Source organism: Engystomops pustulosus, chromosome 5 (assembly GCF_040894005.1).
Source record: "Engystomops pustulosus chromosome 5, aEngPut4.maternal, whole genome shotgun sequence".
In the NCBI taxonomy this organism is placed as follows: domain Eukaryota; kingdom Metazoa; phylum Chordata; class Amphibia; order Anura; family Leptodactylidae; genus Engystomops; species Engystomops pustulosus.
In genome coordinates this window covers 125,892,941-125,920,353 of record NC_092415.1, presented here as the reverse complement: position 1 = coordinate 125,920,353, position 27,413 = coordinate 125,892,941, and the positions used below count along the sequence as shown (strand labels likewise).

The 27,413-nt window shown below is 43.1% G+C and overlaps 1 protein-coding gene and 1 long non-coding RNA gene across 2 annotated transcripts; both read right to left on the bottom strand.

The window, feature by feature from the left end:
- Positions 1–761: 761 nt before the first annotated feature.
- LOC140133178 (uncharacterized) lies at positions 762–26,401 on the bottom strand. Its single transcript, XR_011855829.1, has 3 exons — positions 23,816–26,401; positions 6,045–6,214; positions 762–5,372 (listed from the first exon to the last, which is right to left on the bottom strand). It is a non-coding gene; the product is annotated as an uncharacterized lncRNA (long non-coding RNA).
- On the bottom strand, positions 14,631–18,828 carry LOC140134184 (uncharacterized). Its single transcript, XM_072154809.1, has 5 exons — positions 18,691–18,828; positions 18,415–18,539; positions 18,103–18,328; positions 16,304–17,364; positions 14,631–16,083 (listed from the first exon to the last, which is right to left on the bottom strand). The coding sequence occupies exons 3-4, from the start codon at positions 18,262–18,264 to the stop codon at positions 16,342–16,344; spliced, it is 1,185 nt and encodes a 394-aa protein (XP_072010910.1). The 5' UTR covers positions 18,265–18,328; positions 18,415–18,539; positions 18,691–18,828; the 3' UTR covers positions 14,631–16,083; positions 16,304–16,341.
- Positions 26,402–27,413: the final 1,012 nt, after the last annotated feature.

Below are 27,413 nucleotides of genomic sequence, written 5' to 3'. Positions count from 1 at the left end.
TTTTTGTGTAGAAATAAGTGGTGTGTGCCGGTCACCAGTGGAAGGTTCCCTGCCCCTCAGTTACCTCGACGCGCGTTTCGCCAGACGGCTTTGTCAGGAGGAATGAATACAGGTGAATATGCCCTATCATTTAAGTAATGTAATGTCCAATGGGATCGAAGAATGCATTAGTGGGAGGAGAATTACGGGTCAACGGAGGTTAATGTAGGTGTTTCCAACTGTTGATTGGCGCACACTTTGAGATCAAGTCTCGCTGTTGTAAATTAGACCGCGAGCAGAGCCAGCCGGGCCCGCGCATGCGCAATTGACTCGGCTCGGGGAGTGTCCTCCTCAGCCTCGTCATTGCCATGGGCGGGTACCTTTTGTGGCTGTGTCGCGGTCTCGCGGTGGTTGAGTCCCGGTGTGCGCCCACAGCGGAAGGAAGATCGCGTTGCTAAAGGTAAGTATATCTGTGTGCCTGAAGTGTCATTTTAAATAATTTTGGTAATCGTGAATAAGAGGACCAAGTGTTTGATTATTCAGCGTGATGGTTATGTGCTATTGTGGCTCAAAAGCAAAACCATAATAAGTGAGTGTTATTGTACTATTGTAAATGTACCTCTTGGGTATGCTTGCATATTACAAATTAAGGACTAAAGAGGATACAACAAGCTGAAGAATAATAATAAAACGTAATTTTATTGAATGCAAAAATAGATAAAAATGTAATATAAAATGACATCTCAGGAGAGACATAAAAGATCAAGCATGCCAAGGGTATAGTCCATGAAAAATATTAATTCATACATATACTTGGATGGTATTAACAATAAAATACTACAATGTATCAAATATACCACTAATCACATATTGCCTGTATTAGCCTGTGGTTATACCCTGTTATATAGCATCATACCATGATGGGAATTGCAGGATTAAATATAGTATGCAGTGTATCAAGTGCGTGCCTGTAGCCCCCAACGCGCGTTTCAACCCGCCTGGTCTTTCTCAAGGGGTGGTGTTGTTGCACAGACTCCAGGATTAAATTTAACTGGTGGCCAATGAATGGCCCGGATCAGATTGGGGGATAGCGTTCACCTATGTGTGAGGCGCATGGTCAGCCTGCCGGCCCCGCGTCAGCGGCGGGGACGGGCCCGCAACATCATGGGGGCAGAGCAAAAGCTCCGTCTCACATGACCTCCCGGACACGCCTCCCGCACGCAAACCTCGGCGCCGCGACAGACCGGGCATGCGCACCAGGTGAAAGTAGGTAAGGGAACGTGGAATACACAAAACCTATGTATGAATAAAGAGGATGCGCCGTAATTGTTAACATGGTGTTTATGTAATCATCAAATTGTAATATGACTCAGAGAAACAAATGGCCCAGAATGATACGATCGACTTAATGGATGATGGTACATAATGTTAAATACGATGAGAGAGTGAAGAAAGTTATTAATATGTAAGAGTGACGTGTGAATGAATTAGAGCGTGGGGTGTATTGTGTTATATAATGTCGCATAATATGATTACAAATGGAAATAAGAGTGCGATCTCCAGTGTTGTGACATCGAGGAATTGATGTGAATGGGGGTGTAATGGGTGATGAGAAATGTGGTTAATGAACTGAGGGATGTGTAAAAATGATGATGACTGAAGGATGATGCGTGTGTTCAAGAATTGTGAGTGAGGTATGCCAACAGGAATTAGGTATATGGGGATAAAGATACAGTTGTGTGATCTGCTGCGTGTATAAGAGGAGTAGTCGGTGACAGGCATAAGTGCGACGTGAAAGTGGAAAAACAAATGTGAAATGCAAAACTAGTGCAAAACAGTGAGTGGTGATGTGCAGAATGAGAAGGTGCAAAAAGTGAGTTTATGGTTCAACATCAGGCTTTATTGACTGTTGCATGGTGATACAAAAAGTAGCGATATATTGTTTGGTTTGCAACATGTAGAAATACGTATACATTTACACTTTTGGTGCATATGTACTTTTATAGTGGTATACATCGCATTTGGTGAAAAGTGTAAACTTTTAAGAACAACAACAACAACAACAATTATCAAAACGACCATACGGCCTGTCAAAGGTAATTGGAAAACATGAAACTGGGTGTCAAACATAAGACAAGACAACACATACAAGGATTTAAGGTTTAGAGGAAGGGAAAAAGAGGGGGGGTGGACCGTGCATTCTGCCATACACCTATGTTTGTGGGTCATGCACACTGTTACCTGAGGTTAACCAATCACGCAAGGCAGGGGTATCTCGATAATCAATCCAAGCAGACCATATGTTGTTGAATTGTTCGTATCTGCCCTCATCACTCGCCTTCAATTCTTCCATTTGTTTAATTACGTCTAGCGCCTCTATCCACTGCAACCTGGTGGGTGTCACGGGCGATCTCCAGAGCCTGGGGATTATTTGTCGTGTAGCCATGAGGAAGTGGCGTAATGCTCTTTTTTTGTATTTAGCGATAGTTCCAGAATGCATGGATAGAAGCGCCACCTCGGGGGTTTGAGAAATGTTCCCCTTGTAAATAGAGTTGTAGAGGTCAAAGACAGCCCGCCAAAGATCCCGAATAGGACCACACTCCCACCAAATGTGAAGCATGGAGCCCACTCCTGTACCACAACGCCAACAGGTGTCCGGGACAGAGGGGAACATTTTATGTAACCTCACTGGAGTCCTGTACCATTGAGTCAGAATTTTGTAGTTCAGTTTCTGCATACGACAGGAAATGGATGACTTATGCGTCAAGATTAACGCTTTTTGCCATTGTGCAGGAGTAAAGGATTTATTAAGTTCTCTCTCCCAAACCCCTGCACAATCCGGGCGGGCATCCGCAATATCCAACTGTGTCAGCATGGAATAGACCAAGGAGATCGCGTGTGGAGGTGCAGTGGTTGAAAGGCAAATATCTTCAAATGGGGTATTGGTCAAGAATTGTTCTACCTTTCCCAGTGAAGAAACATAGTCGCGAATCTGGAAATATAGAAGCCATCTGGTGGCTGGGACGCCAAGTAAGGTCGTCACCTCCTTCTGGGCCCTGATACCTGTGTCTGTGACAATGTCTCTCATTCTGGGAAGATGTGGTAGATTTGTGTGTGCTAATGAATAAAGTCCAGCAATAGCTGGGTTACCAATTAGTGGGGTGAGTGGGCCTGGGATTTTGATTAGTCCCGAGGCGCGTGCAAATTTCCGCCATTAAGTTAGAATGAGTGTTAGAAAGGGAGAGAAGTCTACATTAGGCGGTAGTGAAGGCCACCAAAATGCTCCCAGGGCTTGAGTGGGGCTCTGCTCTAGCTCCATCTCTACCCAAAGTTTCGAGGAACGCTTGTGGAAGATGTCTAGAATATAGGTGGCAATTGTTGCCTTGTAGTAGCTATAGAAATCGGGGAGCCCTGTTCCCCCATCAAGTTTATGTTGTGTGAGAGTTGTGTGCCTGATGCGTGGGTGCGAGCCTCGCCATACAAAATTTTGAGTTATGCGTCTGAGTCTATCAAAGTATGACTTAGGGAGGGGGATGGGTATCGTTTGGAAAAGATATAGGATGCGGGGCAGTATATCCATTTTCAGGACGTTAATCCGCCCAAACCATGATATGGGGAGTTGTGCCCACTTCTCTAAGTCCTTTCCGATAGTCTGGAGCATAGGTTTATAGTTGAGGTCAAAGAGCAAGGTCATGTCAGAGGGGATATGTGTACCCAAATAATGTATAGATTCAGTTGCCCATTTGAAGGGGAAGTTAGCCTGTAGCCATGCCTGTTCGATTGCAGGGAGGGAGACATTTAGAAGTTCTGACTTGTGCGTATTAATTTTAAAATTGCTCACCTCTCCGTAAGAACTGAATTCCTTCAATATTGCGGGTAAGGACATATTCGGGGATGTGATGTATAATAATAAATCGTCTGCAAATATTGATAGTTTGCAATGTTTCCCGCCCACCAAGAGGCCACGTATGTCAGGGTTAGATCTCAGTGCATTTGCCAGGGGTTCCACAAAAAGTGAGTTTATACTTAACGTTCCATATTCCTTGGATGAATATTGGTTAAGGAATGATACTGGGTCAATTTGGTGAAAAGATAAGAGCTCATATACATGTGCAGGGTTACAAGTACTCAAAGACATGCAATGATCATCTAATGAGAAGTTAACTGTATCTGGAGTGCGGCACCGGAGTGTACCCATGGGGCACACTCTCAACTGAAACTACCGGAGGTATATCAGTAAAGAATTGAATTTTAATCCCCTGTACAATAGTGCGTTGTATCCACGTAAATGATCCGCTATAGTGGAAAGAGATAATAGTACCTGGAGGTGTGCAACCACCAATATTTTGATAAAAACAAACTGGAATTATTAAAATGACAGTGACAAACATAACAAGAACAACAATTAGGAATATTCGCAGGCTTAGCAGGCAAAGGTCATACTAAATCTGGGTAGAAGATCAAGATGATCACAAAAAGGCAGAAAACCCCAAATTTTCATTGAGCCCTAAGGGATATACAGTGTTTAGAGTCCAAATCCATTTAGATTCAATTTGAAGGAGTCTCTTCTTTAGTTCACCGCCCCTCATATCAAGATTCACATAATCGATTCCACGAACTCTCAACAATTTTGAGTTGCTTGCATGATGTTGCTTGAAATGCCGGGGTATTGGTTTTAATTTATCAATTTGAGATAGCTCGGTCGATGATGCTTTCAAAATATCATTGACATGTTCACGGACTCGTAGTCATAATTCGCAGGTTGTCATCCCGATGTATATCTTTGGACAGGGACATTGGGCAAAATATATTGTGCCTTTAGTATCACATGAAATTGTGCATTTGATTTTATATTCCTGACCCCCTCTCAAATCAGAAAAAGAAGTTGCGTGGTCCATATTCGGACAGGAAATACATCGGCCACATGGTTTGCTGCCCCATTTTGGTTTCGATGCCCCAAAAAGTAATGATTGAGTCTTGACCGGTGGAAAGTAGCTTCTGACCAAAATATCTCGAAGATTGGAGGCTTTTTTGCGCCAGGTATTTGGTGAGTATTTGTTGGAGAATCAGGTCAGATAAAAGTATTGGCCAATAATTTTTAAGGATGCTCGTCATTTCGTTCCATTGATCATGGAAGGGGGTTGCCAGCCGTGGAGGTTTTATGGTTCGATTACTTTTTGTAGAGGATGCTTGTGGGTATAGTAAGGATGAACGTTCGGTGTATTTGGCCCTTCTATATTCTTTCTTGATGGACCGTTTGCTGTAACCACGGTCTATAAATCGTGGACGAAGATCTGACGCTTGTTCTTCAAATCTAGCATCGGTTGGGCATATCCGTTCTATCCTCAAAAATTGTCTGGTTGGAATGGCATCCCGGACACGCTTCAGATGGGCTGAGGAGTAATGAAGATAATTGTTAGCCGATGTTGTTTTCCTATAGGTGTTAGTATGAAGAAAACAATTCGAGTCGCGGGTCACCGTTACATCCAGAAAGTTGACTGAAGTGCAATCACACTCGTATGTCAATTTGACATTACGGGTGTTACAGTTCAGTATATCAATCAAGGATTTAAGATCTGGCTGGGTCCCCCGCCAGATGAATAGTATATCATCAATGTACCGGACCCATAATGGGATCCGGCACATTGATGAATCATCCAACAAAAATAGCTCCCTCTCCCACAGCCCCAGGAATAAATTTGCATATGAGGGAGCACATGCTGCCCCCAAAGCGGTTCCCTGGAGCTGCAGGTAGAAGGAGCCATTGAACGTGAAGAAGTTGTGACTCAACACGAATTCAAGGAGCGTCACAATAAATGTCTGTTCTGGACCAGTGTAGTCTGTTGTTTGTAAAAAATATGTGACTGCCTCCAAACCATCCTTATGTACAATTGAAGTGTATCGTGACTCGACGTCACATGTCACTAATATGTCCTCCGGGTCTAACTGCACACCATCGTGCCTTCGAAGGAGGTCAGTTGAGTCCCTTAAGTATGAGGGTAGATTTTGCACCAATGGTTGCAGAAGTGAGTCAATATATTTGCATATATTATCTGTAATATTACCTCTTCCCGAGATAATGGGTCGTCCAGCTGGTGTTGATACGTTCTTATGGATCTTCGGTAATAAGTTTAGCGTGGAGATGGTTGGGTCCTTTGTTAGTAGGGCTTCTGCAAGTGTCTTCGAAATTATATTGTCATCCATTGCCTCATTGATAATATTAGCCAATTGGGAACTGTATGAGGAAAGAGGGTTAAATGTTAATTTCTTATAACATTTAGTGTCGCGTAGTTGCCTATACGCCTCTTTCAAATACATGGCATTTGGTCATAAGACCACGTTACCGCCTTTAAGCGAGAAAGATAAAGCATGGCATTTGACACCGTGCCACATAAAAGGTTGGTATATAAAATGAGACTTCTGGGAATAGGAGAAAATCTGTGTATTTGGGTAAGTAATTGGCTTAGTGATAGAAAACAGAGGGTTGTCATTAATGGCACATTCTCAGATTGAGTTGACGTTACCAGTGGAGTGCCACAGGGGTCAGTATTGGGGCCACTTCTTTTTAATATTTTTATTAATGACCTTTTAGTGGGTTTACACAGTCAAGTTTCAATATTTGCAGATCCTACTAAGCTGTGTAAAGTAATAAATACTGAGGTCGATAGTTTAGCATTACAGAGGGATTTGTGGAAGCTTGAGGCGTGGGCAGAGAAATGGTTGATGAGATTTAATGTAGATAAATGTAAAGTTATGCACTTGGGCCATGGAAGCAAAAAGTAAAATTATGTTCTAAACGGTCAATTACTTGGTAAAACTGGAGCTGAAAAGGACTTGGGGGTATTGGTGGATGGTAAACTTAATTTTAGTGACCAGAGCCAGGCGGCTGCTGCTAAAGCAAATAAAATTATGGGATGTATAAAGATAGGAATAGATTCTCATGATAAAGACATAGTTTTGCCCTTATACAAATCCCTAATTTTCCAATAGTCGCCCGGCTTGTGACCAATAAACCCTATTTTATCCACAGGTTATTAGTAAATATTAAAAAGTACGTTTTATTAGATATGCTACTTAAGAACAGTGAGTCGTGTATTAAAAACACAGCTAGACAGTATCCACACTTTTGATTATCCGGGATACAGGGCCTCCGGCCTTGAGATTGTATAGTCTTGTGAATGCAGAGGGTTTGATCAGTTCCCTCTGTAATGAATGATCGCGTATAGTACACGCCACAATACACCAGGAAGAGATGTCCCTGTTGGGTTAGCACACCCACAATCACTAAAAGTCCCTAGAGAATAGCTTTCTCATTGTCCCTTATAATTATCACAAGAGGTGGAATTCTGTCTACTGCACTTAAAATTTAACAGATCAGCTAAGCCCACCTGGCCTGCCAGCCCCTCTAGTATGTAGCCTGCCAGCCCCTGTAGTATATAGCCTTCCAGACCCATAGTATATAGCGTGACTACCCCCTGTAGTAAAAAAAAAAAATTAACACTGTACTCACCTTTCCGAACGCCCCCGTAGATCCTCTTCTTGCTTCAGATCATCTTTGGGTCCTTCGGATCCTCTTCGGGTCCTTCAGTCTTCTTTGGCTCCTCTTTGGGTCCTTTAGCTCTCTTTGCGCTTGGCCGGTGCACAGAATGACGTCAGTCACTTGCATTGTCATTGTTTGTGAGCCGCTGGCATTGAGTGGACCCGAGGAGGAGCAGTATGACCCAAAAAAGGGAGCCGAAGAGGAGCGGAAAGACCCAAAGAAGCACTGGAGCATCGGAAGCAAGAAGAGGACCTACGTGGAGCGTCGGAAAGGTGCGTACAGTGTTAATTTTTCATTGACTCAAGTATAAGCTCAGTTAGGGAAAACTTGGCTTATCCGAGAGGATATATGGTAATCTTTTTTTAAATTTTGATAGAACGGACATTGGAAGGCAATTTCAGATCGGTATTCAAGTCTCTATGAGGCTGTAAGATGTCACGGCAACAAGGGCCGACTCCGGCCTTTTTGCTGCCTGAGGCAAAGATTAAAATAGCCCTTAATTGCTACATTCCATCTGAATTTACAGACCAATATTTAATTAGCTTTTACTAATAATAACCAGCGTCAGTGGCTCAGAAGGCTTTGTTAAAACTTCTCCCAACAATGGTTTATCACTGTTGAATTTGTCACTAGATGTCTTCAGCTCATGCAAGCATGTCTCCACACTGTACCTGTAAAAATACAGTCATAAAAAAATTTACTTACAGTATAATATCACCTGGATATTATACTGGGGCACATTTACTTATCCGGTCCGGAGGAGATCCTGAAAGTACATTGTCCGACGACAATGCACTGTGCCGCGATTCAAGAAGATTTTGCGCCTGATTTGCTGAATGTGGGGCTTCCCCGATCAGGTCCGCCGGAGTTCACCATCTTCCTCCCGGTGTATGTAAAGGTATGGCTTGCGACACAATTTTTAAGTTAAATCCCGCGGTTGCATGAAAGCTGGGGCGATTGGGCCTAAATCCGATCGCGTGCAACAAAATTGCCTGCTAAGTACTTTTCACAGCTGTGCGATCCCCGAAAACATCGGAAAGCCCAACGGAAATGCGGATGTGGGACCCTTAGCAAATAAGCCCCATTGTTTCTAAATAATATACACCCCAACTGACATACAACTGACCATATAAAATATCCACTGTGTGATACAGATACCTCACCTCTCTGATCTCCCACCCTTAGGCCATCCTCCTCTTCTCCCGGGCCGTCGCATCTGTGCTGTAGGATACAGGCGTAGTTTGATGATATCAGGCCGTCTGCATTCTCCAAAGTCAGAGTCAGCAAGTCAGATGTGTGAAGAGGGTCATAACAGAGATTTCTCTCTGCGGCTCTCAGCACATCTGCCCAGATGATGTTGATTCCTTCAGGGAGGTGCATTCTGACACCTGAGGTAAGATCATCATCCCGTCTAATGGCAGAAGCGGTCCTGATGGCAACTGATCGGCGCCCTCCATTGACGTCACAGGGGGTGACAATCAACCACCAATGATGGCGGCAACCACTGGCAGCGCTGTTTAAGTGCAGCAGTCGAACCAGTTAGCAGGTTAGTCTGAGGCATGTGTCTACTGTGTTATACAGCTGACAGCTGCTGTGAGTGGAGAGAGCTCAGCTTGTGAACCCTCACCATTTATCCCCCATCACACCACAACACTAAGAATATGGAGAGCCCTAATCTCCAAAGGCCCCCTCTCCTGACAATTTAGATCGCTCACCCCGATATTTCGAAACCCAAGATTTCCTCCTGGAATGTCTAAGCTGTCTTTTTTAGGGTGGGGAATTTTGGAGGACCCTAGGATATTTGACATACTGCAAGGCTCCCCATTACCTCCTCTTGAAGAGTTTCCCCCATGTCCAGGCGCTCAACCACCATCATGGTTTGAATATTCGCAACTCAGGTCCTTTATAGCTAGCGCTGGTGCAAATGCAGCCTTTGGGACACCTCTCACAACATTTGAGGACTTGTTTAGGTCGGATCCCCCCCCCCCCCCAACACACATTATCTCACAAGTCTATTCCCTCTTGTCCCAAGGCTCAGACATGTCTGAGCTCTCATTTGTTAAACATTGGGAGCGGGAGATGGGTGCTTCTAAATCTGAGGAGGAATGGCAACGCTCTTTTCTCTTTACCCACAAAATGTCTTCTGCATGTGTTGCTCAGGAGAAAGGTTACAAGGTTGTGTCGAGATGGTACCGTGTACCAACAGTACTCCATAAGGCCTTCCCATCTGTCCCGGACTCATGTTGGCGCTGTGGCACAGAGCGAGGGGATATGCTGCATATCTGGTGGACCTGCGCTGTTCTCCGGCAGTTTTGGGATCAGGTATTCACAGCATATACGCAGATCACAGGTAGGCAGGTGGTCGCTTCTCCTGATATTGCTCTATTATCTATCCTCCCAGGCCCTATAGGCCTACAAAAGAAAAGTCTTCTGCGGTTCTGTCTGATTGCGGCCAGAGCAGTGATCCCCCGACATTGTCCGTCCATTATGGAATGGGCTCAAGAGATGTTGGTACTGTCACGCATGGAAGAGCTGTCAGCAATAGAACCAGATGCCTATGAGAGATATCTGAAGGTGTGGAGCCCGTGGCTGGTATTTAAGGATTCACAGGAGTCCCGGGATCTGTTTGGGCCCAGGCAACCAGCTGACCCTTGAGTATTTTAATTTCATTAGTCCACGTATGTTGTTATTTTTGGTAGGATGCCTCCTGCCCCCCTGCTTTTGTCCCTGTTTTTGTTCTTGTTTGTTTTCTTTCCTGATGTACTTTCCCTAATGTGTGTATTTCTGTAGAATTGTTATTTCTTTGTTTGGTCCTCAAATTATTGAACTGATAGTTTATTAGCAAGAGGCACTAGAATCACTACAAGAGGGGTTGTTTTACTCAACACGACTCTGGGATAATTTGAAGTCCGCTGGATGCTTAGATTTTTGACACTGGAAATGTCAGTAAGCTGGAGTTCATTCGCAGTAGTAGCCGTCTGTAGCTTATTTCAAGCAATATCCTATAATAGAAGGGAAAAGGAGGTACCTCCTAAGGCTGTTGAGCCCCAGAGATCCATAGCGTGAATGCTCGCGAAGAAGCCTCACGCCCCTTTAGCAATAAGCACCCCATAAAACGACTAGACCCAGGGATCACATGCAGAGGGGAACTCCCCTCCCCCATCTCTCCCATGACTATCATCTCTATGTGCTCAGCCATTTTCAAACCGATCATTTTTCTTCTTCATTTGCTATTCTGTAAAGACAATGTTTATCGTCTCGTTGATGTATTATGTTCGTGAATAAAAATGATTCAAAATAAAATAGCTAGTATGGGGTTGAATTACATATAATACTAGGTCATCTGCAGTACTATCCATCTTATGATGCATATCACCTACCATAGTTGTAACCCTTGAACTGGGTAATTGAATAAGATTGCATTGGCCAAAGATTCCATGGCTTAGTGGCCAACACTATATTACTTACTTTTTGCAAAGGGAAAATCCTTGTTGCTAGAGGACTTTAGCTCTTTAAAATACTAATTGTCAGGGGGCTAATACTAAGGAAGTTGCTATGTGAAAATGATTGTTGCCTAGGGGCTTCAGCTCCATCAAATACTTGTTGCTTAGGGTTACTAATGCTGTGCCATATTACTGTGAATGACTTACACATTGCATAGGGGCTTTACACATTGGTACTTCACCCCTCTGCATATCCTTCTGTAAGAATCCCGCCTGCCAGCATTAGGTAGTTCTGGGAAGAATGCAAATAAGTTTTCCAAGGTGTTAAATGGAAAACAATACCTCCAGTGCGGTCTACAGTTGGGAGTCTGTTCTTTATGGAATAGATATACTGGTTTGGCTTAATCCCACATCATGTTTTTAGACTTCTTGTAGGTCATACTTGATGTTAAGGGGGCTGCCTTTCAGGGTAGCAAAAGGAGGTATTGTTTTCCATTTAACACCTTGGAAAACTTATTTGCATTCTTCCCAGAATTCCCTAGTGGAGCATCTATGGCTTTAAGTCTCTGACCCTAGCATTAGGTAGTGTGATGTGTGTGGGCTGAGTGATGTGGCTCTCTGCTGGAAGCAAGCAGCAGCAGCAGAAGGTAATGCGATAAAGCTGGCTGAAGCACAGCAAGATCACACTGCTCATACACCGTGGCTTCAGTATCTTCTGCTGATTATGATAATTTTTTCTAATACTATCCAAACACAGGCCCTCCTCTCTGAAAGTAACAAGGATCAGACACTGAGACTGCAACGTTGGTGGCTGGAAACAAAATTAAACATGGTGAAAGGTCTTTTTAATCACATTTTGTTTTGCAGTCCGAGTAGCAGTAATCTTCTCTGCAGACTGATGGGTTTTTCCCACACTGCTGTCACACGCTGTGATGTGTAGTGATGTGTTGTTTGTGAACGAGCCTGCTTCCCTCACTCAACCCGGCTGGAAACAGGCTCACCACGCCCCCCTTTAACCCGATACAACATGTAATAGGGAGCTGGCTTATGAGTAATTCCCATCACTGGATATAATAGGTGTCAAGAAGTGTTGCATCATTTCTGAATGTTTAGGACCTATTCACCCCCTAGTGGTGAGGTCCTGAATAGTTATAGTATTTAGTCATCTCAGGGGGAAATGGCTATTTCCTATAACTCAGAAGGACCTGGTCCTCCGTCATGGGAATTAGGCAACTCTACAGCAGCTGTCTATTTACCATAATCTGGAAGGACAAAGTATTTCCTTTCCTGGTCTATCATACTCTTTAGTTTCTTCATAGTTAATTGACTTTTTTTTAAATATTTGGTTCAGTTTTTAACATACACTACAGCACCAACCGCTGCTATTTCCCATAGTTCAAAAGGATCTTTACAATCTACTATACAGTAAGAAGATCTCATGTAGGAGACGCCCTTCTGAGGGATACAGATGTCTCATATAGAAATGTCTATTTTATATAACCCAGAAGGATCTTTTCTATCTATTATATAGTGAAAATGTGTCATATACGAAAGTGTTCCCCAACCTTTTTGGGACCGACTGCACCAAAAACCCTCTTACCGTGGTCGCTGGAAAATAAAATTGTGTTGCTTGTAAATATTCCATATCTAACCCCAACACAAATAATGTGCTATTTCCTGCAGCCCCTGGTATAAAATGTCACCTTAACTGCAGCTGCCCTTTTTACTGTATCCCCTGTTAATGTTTTGATAAGAAGATGGCTAAAGAAAGGGGGACATAAAACCCCTTTTTCTATGGCAACCCCCATGTCACTCACGGGGGGTAAGGGAAGAGTTTCTTGAGGCTAAAATCAGTGGACTCCCTGGACCACTACGGGGAATGATGGTACTAGCCACAACCCGGGAGCGGAGACTAAGTGGACCCCTAGTCTTCGCCAGAGCCCGCCGCAAAGTGGAATGGTCTTGCTGCCGCAGGGAGCCACGAGGTCACTCCACGGGTGCAACTAGGCCCGCGGTGGCAGCCAAGGTAGAGACACAGGGTAGGCAGGACCTCGAGTAGGCAGGACCTCGGGATGGAAGGACCTTGGGATGGCAGGACCTTAGGATGGCCACCGGGATACAGGACCGCCACAGGAACACAGAAACATGGAGGCATCTGGAAACACACAGGAAACAGAGGGCTTTCTCTACCTTGGAAAGACTTGAAGATCCGGCCAGGGATGCTGGGAGCCGCTGGGCTATATAGAAGTCCGGAAATGCCATCCCATTGCAGGTGTAACCATGACAGTTTACCCCCTCCTTCAGGGCCCCTCTTCTTTTCTTTTTCAGCCTCCACTTCTTCTTTCTCCGCTTTCTCCAATTCTTCTTGGTGGTGAGACACCTTAGGAGGAGAGCAGGAACAGTTAAGACAGGACAAACCATGTGGCGCTTGGACCTGGGATGGAACAAGCTGAGGACATCTTGAGGACGTCTAGAACGTCTTTTGGCCAGAGATTGGAGTGGCCCTCAGGAAACCGCAGGCAGGGGCGACTCCTGGAGAGCCGCTGGAGCAGCAATGGGAAGTTGAGGAGGCTAGGGTGTATTTTGGGGAGCCGCTGGAACAGCACTGGGAAGCTATGGAGTCGCTGGAGCAGCACTGGGAAGCTGCGGAGGCTGGGGCGACTCTTGGGGAGCCGCTGGAGCAGCACTGGGAAGCTGCTGAGGCTGGGGCGCCGCCGGAGCAGCACTGGGAAGCTGCGCAGGCTGGGATGCCACTGGAGCAGCACTGGAAAGCTGCGGTGCCACTGGAGCAGCACTGGGAAGTTGCGGAGGCCTGGGCAGGTCTTGGCACACTGGAGACCGAGACAGCTGTTGACACGCCCGAGGAGACTCTGGAGCGGCCTCTGGCAAGGCCAGAGGAGATTTTGGAGCGGCCTCTGGGATGGCCGGAGGAGACTCTGGAGCGGCCTCTGGGAAGGCCGGAGGAGACTCTGGAGCGGCCTCTGGGAAAGCCGGATGAGACCTGGGGGAGAGGGGACCACGCGTGCAGGCACTGGTGCACCCACGATCCGTACCAAGGATTCTTCTTGGTGGTAAGACACCTGAGGAGGACTCTGGAGCGGCCTCTGGGAAGGCCGGAGGAGACTCTGGAGCGGCCTCTGGGAAGGCCGGAGGAGACTCTGGAGAGGCCTATGGGAAGGCCGGAGGAGACTCTGGAACGGCCTCTGGGAAGCCCAGAAGAGACTCTGGAGCAGCCTCTGGGAAGGCCAGAGGAGACTCTGGAGAGGCCTCTGGGAAACATGACCATCAGAAGCCTCCACTCACTAATAACATGTCCTTCAGCGGCCTTTTTCACTAATAACATGTCCAGCAGTGGCCTCCCTTTACTAATAACATGTCCAGCAGTGGCCTCCCTTTACTAATAACATATCCAGCAGTGGCCTCCCTTTACTAATAACATGTACAGCAGTGGCCTACCTTCACAAATAACATGTTCAGCAGTGACTAATATTGGAAGAAAAACCTTGCACAGCTCAATACATACGAATTCCTTCCACAATGTGAAAAGGCCCACACACAATGCTAGCAATTAGTAGAAAGAAGGAAAAAAAGGACGTGTGTATAAGGGCCAAAAAATATACAAAGTTTATTTAATTACATAACACAGTGCCAAACAAGACACAGTTAAAACCATCTAAAAAGTACATAAGTACATATTACAAAGAACAGTGTATCTAACCATGATAAGTAGACACATCACATTGCATAAATAATAATTAATTCAATAGATATTGCCACAAGCCCCATAAATGTGCAAGAGAAGATGCTGAAAAATAACAACATATAACTACATGATAGGAATGAAAGAGATGGCACAACCTAAGAAGATCTAGCACTTCGCTTTGGATTGTAATTACCAGATCAAAAACGTGAGGTCCATGGAGCCAAAAAGGGCTAAATGAGTAGAAGGCAATGTGTAGGAGTACCCCACGCGTTCCGTTGCAAGCAGCGACTTCCTCAGGGGTCCATTAACTAAACAACATGTACATCTCCTATAAATACCTCCCCCAGGTGTCCACCAAACCAATAATAAACCGTTTGCATACCCTATAATCGAATCCAAACACCTGCGTGATATATTGTCGGCGCTGACCGGTGGATGGTATCCAGTCACGTGATTCTGATCATGTGACCTAAGTCTCGTAACGCGAGATAACAGGCTAAGTTAGCGCATGCGCAAGATCTTGTAATATCAACTCACACATTCAATTAAGGCGCATGCGCAGACACTCAGTCTCCAAAAGTAGGCGTATAAGGTAAGTCATAATATCAGTCATAATTATGCTCTTGCGCCGGCTAAATGCACAGAACAACGCTAAAAATAGAAAATCGCCAGGCGAGGATGCCGAGTTAGTAATGGAAGAAAAATACAAGTGTAGTTAACCTTATATATAATTACTATAAAATAGCTTTTACTGATAAGGAAAAATTTTTAAGCAGTACATTATCTATGGTGTTAGAAAGTTATGCATGTGTGCTAGGGATGGTGGACACCAATGGGGGAGAAAAAGCAAATTAAAAACATAATTGTTCGGTACAAAATGTGGCAATAATCAATCCAGGTGCGTATATTGCTATAATACATTATTAATAATCAAGTGATCGTCCGTGAATCAAGATTGTCCAAAGCCAGAGCGAGACATAATATATATCCTGGGATAAAATGGGAAAGAGAAGAGGGGGATCCATGTTCCTCCTAAGTCTTCTCAAGGGTCAGTTCCGAAGTAAAAGAGGCCCATTAAGAAAAAGATACATTGCTTGGAGATATCTTGAGGATTATCCGGCAACCAAGACAGAGGCACTCTCTCATCTCTCAAGAAGACTCCTTTGGGTAAATTCCAATTTTGGTTTGTATAGCTGAGATAGATGGTTTTTTGTGATCCAATTTCATTTATACTTACCACAACAGTGCTTTGTGTATTTATTCGTCCAAAGAAACTTGTGTTGGGTACTAAATATGGATTGATTAAAGGAATCAGTCCAAGGTGATGTAGTTGCATCGCGTGTCACCATAGACCTTAGAATAAAGGCTCTTTTCAAGGTGTTGTGAACTAGTGAGAGGGGACCTGAAGGGTCCGGTACCTAAAAGGGGGTAGAAGAATAAAAAATACAGAATACAGAACACCCCGGATGTGATAAAGAAAAAGTGAATATGAGGAAAAAAGAAGTGTGAGTAGGGAATGTCCCTGTCACAAACCTATTTCCAAAAAGTGAGTTCTATGAATAACCATAAAAAGAAAAAGGAAAAGAAGACAGGTGTCTGATGTGAGTGAATGGATAAATAAAATGTTTCATAACTTACCATTTAAGGAGAACTTTCTTTTTTGGTGTTTATTTGTCCTAACGTTGTTTGTAGAATCCTGAGAAGAGTAGGTCCTCATTTATTCCTATGGGTGCCGCACAACCTAAGTTGTAAATCCAACGTGCCTCTCGGCGTAGTAGCTCCTGTGTGGTGTCTCCCCCCCGAATGTTCATCTGGACCTTGTCAATACCAATGATCCGAATCCCATTTGTTTGTCCCATGTGGAATTGTCTGAAATGAGTGGCTACCGTGGATAACGTTTTCCCCTTACCAAAATGTTTGGTGGCATTTCTGATACTCGAAAGGTGCTGTTGTACCCTTTTCCTTAGTTGTTGTGTTGTTTGGCCCACATATATTTTCTCACATGGGCAGATTAAGCCATAGATCACATTTTGGCTTTTACAATTTATATAGTTATGTAAGGTAAAGATTTTGTTACTTTTAGGATTGGTTACCTGTTTCGTTGGCCTCATCAGGGGACAAATCATACATTCACCACATGCATAGGAGCCGGTTATTCTGGTGCCACAATTAAGTGAAGTTTTTGTTCTCTGAAAGTGGCTTCTCATCAAGTTATCCTTCAAATTGGTTGCTCTCTTTGCTATAAGACGGGGTCTCTGAGCGATGTGAGTTTTCAGACGTGTTTCAGCCATTAAGATGTTCCAATTATTATCCAAGATTTTCTTGACAGCTCCCCACTGATTGTTGTATGTGGTAACTATTCCCCCTTTGAATTCCATGGGTTTTACGCGTGGTCTTAAATGATCCTCCCTTCTACTTTGGGCTGCCCTTTGGTAGGCCCTGGAGATAATCCTTTTGGGATATCCCCTGTTCTTAAAACATTCAGTCAATTCCAAAGCGTTTCTACGAAAGTCCTCATCCATGGTACAGTTCCTTCTCACTTGTACAAATTGTCCTATCAGTATGCTGTTCCTCAAGTGCTGTGGATGGAAACTATTGTAATGTAGGAGACAGTTGGTGGCAGTGTCCTTCCTGTACAGATCTGTGTGGATGTGGTTATTCCGGATGTTAATCTTCAAGTCCAAAAAATCAACGGAGTTCTGTGAGAAATGAGAGATAAGGAAAATGTTCAGTCCATTGTTATTTAGTTCTTTTATGAATTTATGACAACCCTCAATGGGACCTCTCCAAAAAAGCAGCACATCGTCGATAAACCTATACCATCCTAGTATGTGCTGCTGAAAAACACCGGATGGGTACACCTGTGCATCCTCCCACCATCCCAAAAAGAGATTGGCATAGGAGGGCGCACAGCGTGCACCCATTGCGGTTCCTGAAGCCTGTCTATAGTATTGCAGGTCAAAGATGAAATAGCTCTGTCTCAATACAAATTCCATTAGTTCCAAAAGAAAGGAATCATGTAGTCGATCTCCTGTACAAAATGTATCCAGATAGGCTACCGCCCTAATACCGTCATGATGTGCTATATTGGTATATAAGGCCTCGACATCGAGGGTAACAATCCATGTGTCATCCGGTACTGTCAGGTCGGATATCTTACAAATCAGATCCGTTGAATCTCTAATATAAGAACGCTGACGCAGTACCAAGGGTTGGAGGTAATAGTCAATATACATGCATGCCTTCTCGCAGAGGCCCCCAATCCCTGACACTATAGGCCTCCCCGGAGGGCGGGTCAGGGACTTGTGGACCTTCGGCAACATGTAAAATGTAGGTACCACAGGATGTTCCACTGTCAAAAATCGATGCTCACTCTTAGTAATTATACCATAGTTATAAGCCGAGTGTAGTATTTTATCCATTTTTCTCTTAAATACCTCAGTGGGATCCGATGGCAAAGGGCTGTAAAAGGTCCTGTTTCCCAGTTGTCGTTTGGCCTCCTCCAGATACATCTCAGTGGGCCACAACACCACGTTGCCCCCTTTATTGGCCTCTTTTATTATGATATTGTCGTTCTCTTTAAGGGACTTGATGGCCATCCTCTCCTTCCGAGTTTTCCTGTGTATGGTTATTAGATGGAAGGGCTTCGATGTCCAATGCAACCTTATTAAAGAATAATTGGAGAGCCGGGATTAGGCCCAGATTTGGGGTAATTTGGGAGGGTATTCTCAAAGGGCAGGGTTGCCTACCTGTGTGGTTCAGCTCCTCATTTTCTTGTAGTAGGTCAAGGAGTTCTCTAAAGGTCTGGCGATCCTCATCTGGTATATTGTCAATGAGTGACGGTTGTTGAAACATCACCTTAAACGCCAGTTGCCTGCAGAAAAGAAATACATCTTTTGTCAACTCAAATTTATCGAGTTTGTTCATAGGAGAAAAAGTTAATCCCTTAGTCAAAACGTCAGTCTCCACAGGGTTTAATGTATGCTGGGATAGATTAATAATGCGTAATCTATTGGTCGTAGTACCTTGTTCATCAGAGGTGGATTCTAATTCCGTTGTTTTCCCCTTTTGTAGGTGGGCAATTTGGTTCTGTTCCGTGGTTGTCTTTTTCTGGTGTTGATGGGATCTCGATTTACCCCTGCGGGTCTTTCGTCCATGCCGCTGCTTCCTGATAAAAAAATCATCACTTGATGTACTGTCTGTAGTATTTTGTGTCCTAAGGGGTCCCCTAAAGAATCTTCTACTATTTCCCTTGTGGTTTCAGTTGTAAGGTCTATTACGATCAAAGTCCGTTTTGTCACGTGACATTTTCTCCCTTTTTTTCTGTATGACTTCCCTTTCTAGTTTCTCTATGGTCTCCTTTAATTGGTTCTTAAAGGGCTGTACCATACTTGCATGGTCAAAGTTTTTCAATTTACTCTCCAGATCTTTTATTTGATCCCTAGTTTGTGCCATCAATTCCTTATCATGTGTTAACAACATATGCATAATAATATGAGAACATTGTGACAAACCCTTTTCCCAGGTCTGTTTAAACTTCTCATCCACTTCCCAAGAGGGAAAAATTTGGACTCTCAGTCCCCTAGGAATCAAACTCGATTTCATGTATTCCTAAAGACTCCTAATGTTCCAATAGGTCTTGGTTAAGGTTTTATGTGCTTCCGTTAAGCCCCTTGTAATATCCTGAAATTCATTTGAGCCAGCCCCATCTCTAGGCATATCAAACAAGGATCCAGTCTGACTGGACCAAAATGATTCACAAGCTTTAAGATCCATATTGAAAGTTGATTACAATATTTAAATACAATCGTCCAAATGGACTGCGTGCAAAAAGGTTGTAGAAACGGGTCTCCACAGAAAGATGAGGCCCAAAACAACAATTCTAATATTGGAAGAAAAACCTTGCACAGCTCAATACATACGAATTCTTTCCATGATGTGAAAAGGCCCACACACAATGCTAGCAATTAGTAGAAAGAAGGAAAAAAAGGACGTGTGTATAAGGGCCAAAAAATATACAAAGTTTATTTAATTACATAACACAGTACCAAACAAGACACAGTTAAAACCATCTAAAAAGTACATAAGTACATATTACAAAGACCAGTGTATCTAACCATGATAAGTAGACACATCACATTGCATAAATAATAATTAATTCAATAGATATTGCCACAAGCAGGGCCGATTCTAGCTACATTGCTGCCTGAGGCGAAAACTGAAATGCTGCCCCCCCCCCCAAAAAAAAAAAATCTTAGCCCTGATCTCCTTCTATATTTAGCCCACTCCAGGTTCTGATTGCTTACCGTTGCAAAAATTGTGATTATTTCATTGCTTCTACCCCAGAAACTGGCATAGAAGCAGTGATAAGTGTCCCCCATGAATTAAATAGTATTTACACTAAAAGCATATAAATCCACAACACATTCTATCTGTACATATATATATATATACACTCACCGGCCACTTTATTAGGTACACCTGTCCAACTGCTCGTTAACACTTAATTTCTAATCAGGCAATCACATGGCGGCATTTAGGCATGTAGACATGGTCAAGACAATCTCCTGCAGTTCAAACCGAGCATCAGTATGGGGAAGAAAGGTGATTTGAGTGCCTTTAAACGTAGCATGGTTGTTGGTGCCAGAAGGGCTGGTCTGAGTATTTCAGAAACTGCTGATCTACTGGTATTTTCACGCACAACCATCTCTAGGGTTTACAGAGAATGGTCCGAAAAAAAAAACATCTAGGGAGCTGCAGTTCTGTGGGCGGAAATGCCTTGTTGATGCCAGAGGTCAGTGGAGAATGGGCAGACTGGTTCGAGCTGATAGAAAGGCAACAAACAAAAAAAGACTCAAATCGCCACCCTTTACAACCAAGGTAGGCAGAAGAGCATCTCTTGCTAGTAAAGAAAAATCTGTAGGTTTTTCCTCTGCCTCTACATCATTCGGACATATAACTATCTAGGTAAATGTCAAGGTATAGCCAGTGAAAACAGTACCTTTGGTAAGGTGGGAATGAGGTTAATAAAAGCCCTCACGTTCTCAAGCAGATCCTTCCTTGTGATGCGATTGTTAGTCCGCTCGCGGGACGCAGCGAGCAGCTGTGTTGGTCTCTTTTCCTTCCGGCTCAGAAACCGAGCGACCGCTCTTTTTCGTTCCACCTCGATCCAGAAACGTGTATATAGAACGAAATACAAAGCAATAGTGTAGCACAGCTTTGATTGAAGACAGTAATCTTTAATTTTTATACTCACAATGATAGGAATTAAAAAGGCCTTAAGTAAAAAATCTTTAAATAAAAGAATTCTCATGCACATTCGGCGGTAGTTGCCTGACTCGAGTTTCGCCAATTGCGGCTTCTTCCAGGGCTAGCCGCCGTGCATGCATAATGGATTTTTATAGCTCAATGCGCAATATGCTCATTTGTAAAAAGGAAACAGCTGTGTGTCCACAAACGATGTCCAACTGGATACAAAGTAACCCATTAAAGTGTCAGTGCAGAGTGCAATGGCTTATAAAATAAACAATTACAAAATTACAAAATTACAATTAGAAAAATTACAAAAGTACAAAATTACAAGGAACATCAAGATTAATAGATAGTGAACAATAGGCATATGACATTCTTTGCTCAATATACCTTAAGCAGTAGGAGTTTTATACGACTTGTGTGTGAATAGAGTCAAAGAGAAAGTTAGAGAAAACATTTAATTTCGAACTCGGCATTTAAGCCGTAGGGGAGTAGTGTTTTTAACTGAAAAATCCAAAATGATTCTCGTTGATTAATCTTTTTCTCTGTGTCTTCACCTCTACAATGGGGGGATATGTGTTCTATGGCTAAGAAGGAAATACCTTTAGGATTTTTGTCATGATACTTCAAAAAGTGTGCAGATAGAGAATGGTCAGTTTTACCTTTTTTAATATTTCTAAGGTGCTCCCCTATTCGTGTTTTTAGTTTTCTTACCGTTCTTCCGATATATTTTAAACCGCACGGACAAATAATCATGTAAATGACTCTAGTTGCGTCACAAGTAGTGAATTGTTTTATATCAAATACTTTTCGGTTATCAGAAGATGAAAAGTTATGTGTGCCCCCCGTGTCTATTTTACCTATACTTTTACATGCTTTGCATCTTGAACAGTTATAGAAACCTGTATGCGATTTCTCTAGTAAACGTGAATTTATATTGAGACTACTGTGAACAATGTGATCTCGTAAATGTTGTGATCTATAGTGAATGACTCTTGGTTCATCTAACATGTGTCCTATAATCGGATCGTGCTGTAGAATATACCAGTGTTTTTTGATGATACTTCTTATCTTGTGTGAATCCCGTGTATGATTGGTGATGAAGGGAATGGTCAATTTATCTGATGTCTTCTCTTTTGCTTTACTATAGCTGTTATTCTTTTCCACTTTTGGAAAAAAAAAAAAAAAAAAAAGAATAACAGCTATAGAATGTCATATGCCTATTGTTCACTATTTATTAATCTTGATGTTCCTTGTAATTTTGTACTTTTGTAATTTTATAATTGTAATTTTGTAATTGTTTATTTTATAAGCCATTGCACTCTGCACTGACACTTTAATGGGTTACTTTGTATCCAGTTGGACATCGTTTGTGGACACACAGCTGTTTCCTTTTTACAAATGAGCATATTGCACATTGAGCTATAAAAATCCATTATGCATGCACGGCGGCTAGCCCTGGAAGAAGCCGCAATTGGCGAAACTCGAGTCGGGCAACTACCGCCGAATGTGCATGAGAATTCTTTTATTTAAAGATTTTTTACTTAAGGCCTTTTTAATTCCTATCATTGTGAGTATAAAAATTAAAGATTACTGTCTTCAATCAAAGCTGTGCTACACTATTGCTTTGTATTTCGTTCTATATACACGTTTCTGGATCAAGGTGGAACGAAAAAGAGCGGTCGCTCGGTTTCTGAGCCGGAAGGAAAAGAGACCAACACAGCTGCTCGCTGCGTCCCGCGAGCGGACTAACAATCGCATCACAAGGAAGGATCTGCTTGAGAACGTGAGGGCTTTTATTAACCTCATTCCCACCTTACCAAAGGTACTGTTTTCACTGGCTATACCTTGACATTTACCTAGATAGTTATATGTCCAAATGATGTAGAGGCAGAGGAAAAACCTACAGATTTTTCTTTACTAGCAAGGAATATTGGACTGCCTTTCCTTTCTTTTCCTCTTTGCGCCATCATTCGCTGGACAATCATACTGAACCCCGGTTCCAATCACTGTTTAGAAGAGCATCTCTGAACGCACAGTACGTCGAACTTTGAGGCAGATGGGCTACAGCAGCAGAAGACCACACCGGGTGCCACTCCTTTCAGCTAATAACAGGAAACTGAGGCTACAATTTGCACAAGCTCATCGAAATTGGACAGTAGAAGATTGGAAAAACGTTGCCTGGTCTGATGAGTCTCGATTTCTGCTGCAACATTCGGATGGTAGGGTCAGAATTTGGCGTCAACAACATGAAAGCATGGATCCATCCTGCCTTGTATCAACGGCTCAGACTGGTGGTGGTGGTGTCATGGTGTGGGGAATATTTTCTTGGCACTCTTTGGGTCCCTTGGTACCAATTGAGCATCGTTGCAACGCCACAGCCTACCGGAGTATTGTTGCTGACCATGTCCATCCCTTTATGACCACAATGTACCCAACATCTGATGGCTACTTTCAGCAGGATAATACGCCATGTCATAAAGCTGGAATCATCTCAGACTGGTTTCTTGAACATGACAATGAGTTCATTGTACTCAAATGGCCTCCACAGTCACCAGATCTCAATCCAATAGAGCATCTTTGGGATGTGGTGGAACGGGAGATTCGCATCATGGATGTGCAGCCGACAAATCTGCAGCAACTGTGTGATGCCATCATGTCAATATGGACCAAAATCTCTGAGTAATGCTTCCAGCACCTTGTTGAATCTATGCCACGAAGAATTGAGGCAGTCCTGAAGGCAAAAGGGGGTCCAACCCATTACTAGCATGGTGTACCTAATAAAGTGGCCGTGAGTGTATATATATATGTATATATATATACAACTTACAACATTAACATTTCCTATTAATACACATTTCTAATCTACACATTCTCTTGTAATGAATCACGACTTACCATTCTTCTTTAGTGGATCTTGCTGGTACATCAGCAGGTAGTAGATGGAGGGGGCAAAAGGGTAACTAAGGGGGTCAACTGCAGCAGCACACAACATACATACAGAATCATACACACACAGCAGGCAGCAGCATACACTCACACAGAATCATGTACACAGCAGGCAGCAGCATACATACACAGTATACACACACATCATACACAGCAGGCAGCAGTATACATACATAGCATACACACAACATTATACAGTACACAGCATTCACACAGCAGCATTATACACAGTATCATACACACAGCATTATACAGTACACAGCATCATACACACAGCATTATACAGTACACAGCATCATACACACAGCATTATACAGTACACAGCATCATGCACACAGCATTATACAGTACACAGCATCATACACACAGCATTATACACACAGCATTATACAGTACACAACATCATACATACAGCATTATACAGTACACAGCATTATAGTACACAGCATCATACACACATCATTATACAGTACACAACATCATACATACAGCATTATACAGTACACAGCATCATGTACACAGCATTATACAGTACACAGCATCATACATACAGCATTATACACACAGCATTATACAGTACACAGCATTATACAGTACACAGCATCATACACACAACATTATACAGTACACAGCATCATACACACAGCATTATACACATAGCATTATACAGTACACAGCATCATACACACAGCATTATACAGTACACAGCATCATACACACAGCATTACACAGTACACAGCATCATACACACAGCATTATACAGTACACAGCATCATACACACAGCATTATACAGTACACAGCATACACACAGCATTATACAGTACACAGCATTCACACAGCAGCATTATACACACAGTATCATACGCACAGCATTATACAGTACACAGCATCATACACACAGCAGCATTATACACACTGTATCATACACACAGCATTATACAGTACACAGCATCATACACACAGCATTATACAGTACACAGCATCATACACACAGCATTATACAGTACACAGCATCATGCACACAGCATTATACAGTACACAGCATCATACACACAGCATTATACACACAGCATTATACAGTACACAACATCATACACACAGCATTATACAGTACACAGCATCATACACACAGCATTATACAGTACACAGCATCATACATACAGCATTATACACATAGCATTATACAGTACACAGCATCATACACACAGCATTATACAGTACACAGCATCATACACACAGCATTACACAGTACACAGCATCATACATACAGCATACACACAGCATTATACAGTACACAGCATACACACAGCATTATACAGTACACAGCATTCACACAGCAGCATTATACACACAGTATCATACACACAGCATTATACAGTACACAGCATTCACACAGCAGCATTATACACACAGTATCATACACACAGCATTATACATACACAGCATCATACACACAGCAGCATTATACACACAGTATCATACACACAGCATTATACAGTACACAGCATCATACACACAGCATTATACAGTACACAGCATCATACACACAGCATTTTACAGTACACAGCATCATACACACAGCATTATACAGTACACAACATCATACATACAGCATTATACAGTACACAGCATCATGCACACAGCATTATAGTACACAGCATCATACACACAGCATTATACAGTACACAACATCATACATACAGCATTATACAGTACATAGCATCATACACACAGCATTATACAGTAAACAGCATCATACATACAGCATTATACAGTACACAGCATCATGTACACAGCATTATACAGTACACAGCATCATACATACAGCATTATACACATAGCATTATACAGTACACAGCATCATACACACAGCATTATACAGTACACAGCATCATACACACAGCATTATACAGTACACAGCATCATACATACAGCATTATACACATAGCATTATACAGTACACAGCATCATACACACAGCATTATACAGTACACAGCATCATACACACAGCATTACACAGTACACAGCATCATACACACAGCATACACACAGCATTATACAGTACACAGCATACACACAGCATTATACAGTACACAGCATTCACACAGCAGCATTATACACACAGTATCATACACACAGCATTATACAGTACACAGCATCATACACACAGCATTATACAGTACACAGCATCATACACACAGCATACACACAGCATTATACAGTACACAGCATTCACAGAGCAGCATTATACACACAGTATCATACACAGCAGCACACATAGCTGCTGCTGAACTTGAGAGGCTCCGAGCTGGTGGGCGGAGCTTGCTAATGTGATCTTCTGCAGCAAGTCACCGGAGGATCCTTTGCTGGGACAGAGGCTTTCTTTCACAAAACAGGTGCAGAGGCCGGGATGGAGCAGCAGCAAGGCGATAACACTCCAGGTGACTGCTGCTCCACCAGTCAGTGAAGCCTCTGCACAGGGCCCTTCTCTTTCATTAGCGGACAAGGAGCAGCCCACCGGAACCTTCCCCATACAAAACATTGGCAGTCTGGCTGTCCCTATTCCTGCCGGGCAGCGCTGCTGTGCATGGACGCAGGCGGCGTGACATCATCAAACGCCCCCTGCGTCCTTCAGAGCCATAGAGCACTGCTGAAGGTCCGTAGTGCTAGTGGATGATTCGGGCGAGTGCCCAAATCACCCACAGCTGTTGTGCCGCCTCCATCAGGGCTCTGCATCTGCCGCCTGAGGCGAAATTTTCATCCCGCCTCATGGCAGATGCGGCCATGGCCACAAGCCCCATAAATGTGCAAGAGAAGATGCTGAAAAATAACAACATATAACTACATGATAGGAATGAAAGAGATGGCACAACCTAAGAAGATCTAGCACTTCGCTTTGGATTGTAATTACCACATCAAAAACGTGAGGTCCATGGAACCAAAAAGGGCTAAATGGGTAGAAGGCAATGTGTAGGAATACCCCACGCGTTGCGTCGCAAGCAGCGACTTCCTCAGGGGTCCATTAACTAAACAACATGTACATCTCCTATAAATACCTCCCCCAGGTGTCCACCAAACCAATAATAAACCGTTTGCATACCCTATAATCGAATCCAAACACCTGCGTGATATATTGTCGGCGCTGACTGGTGGACGGTATCCAGTCACTTGATTCTGATCATGTGACCTAAGTCTCGGAACGCGAGATAACAGGCTAAGTTTGCGCATGCGCAAGATCTCGTAATATCAACTCACACATTCAATTAAGGCGCATGCGCAGACACTCAGTCTCAAAAAGTAGGCGTACAAGGTAAGTCGTAATGGCAGTCATAATTGTGCGCGTGCGCCGGCTAAATGCACAGAACGACGCTAAAAATAGAAAATCGCCAGGTGAGGATGCCGAGTTAGTAATGGAAGAAAAATACAAGTGTAGTTAACCTTATATATAATTACTATAAAATAGCTTTTACTGATAAGGAAAAATTTTTAAGCGGTACATTATCTATGGTGTTAGAAAGTTATGCATGTGTGCTAGGGATGGTGGAC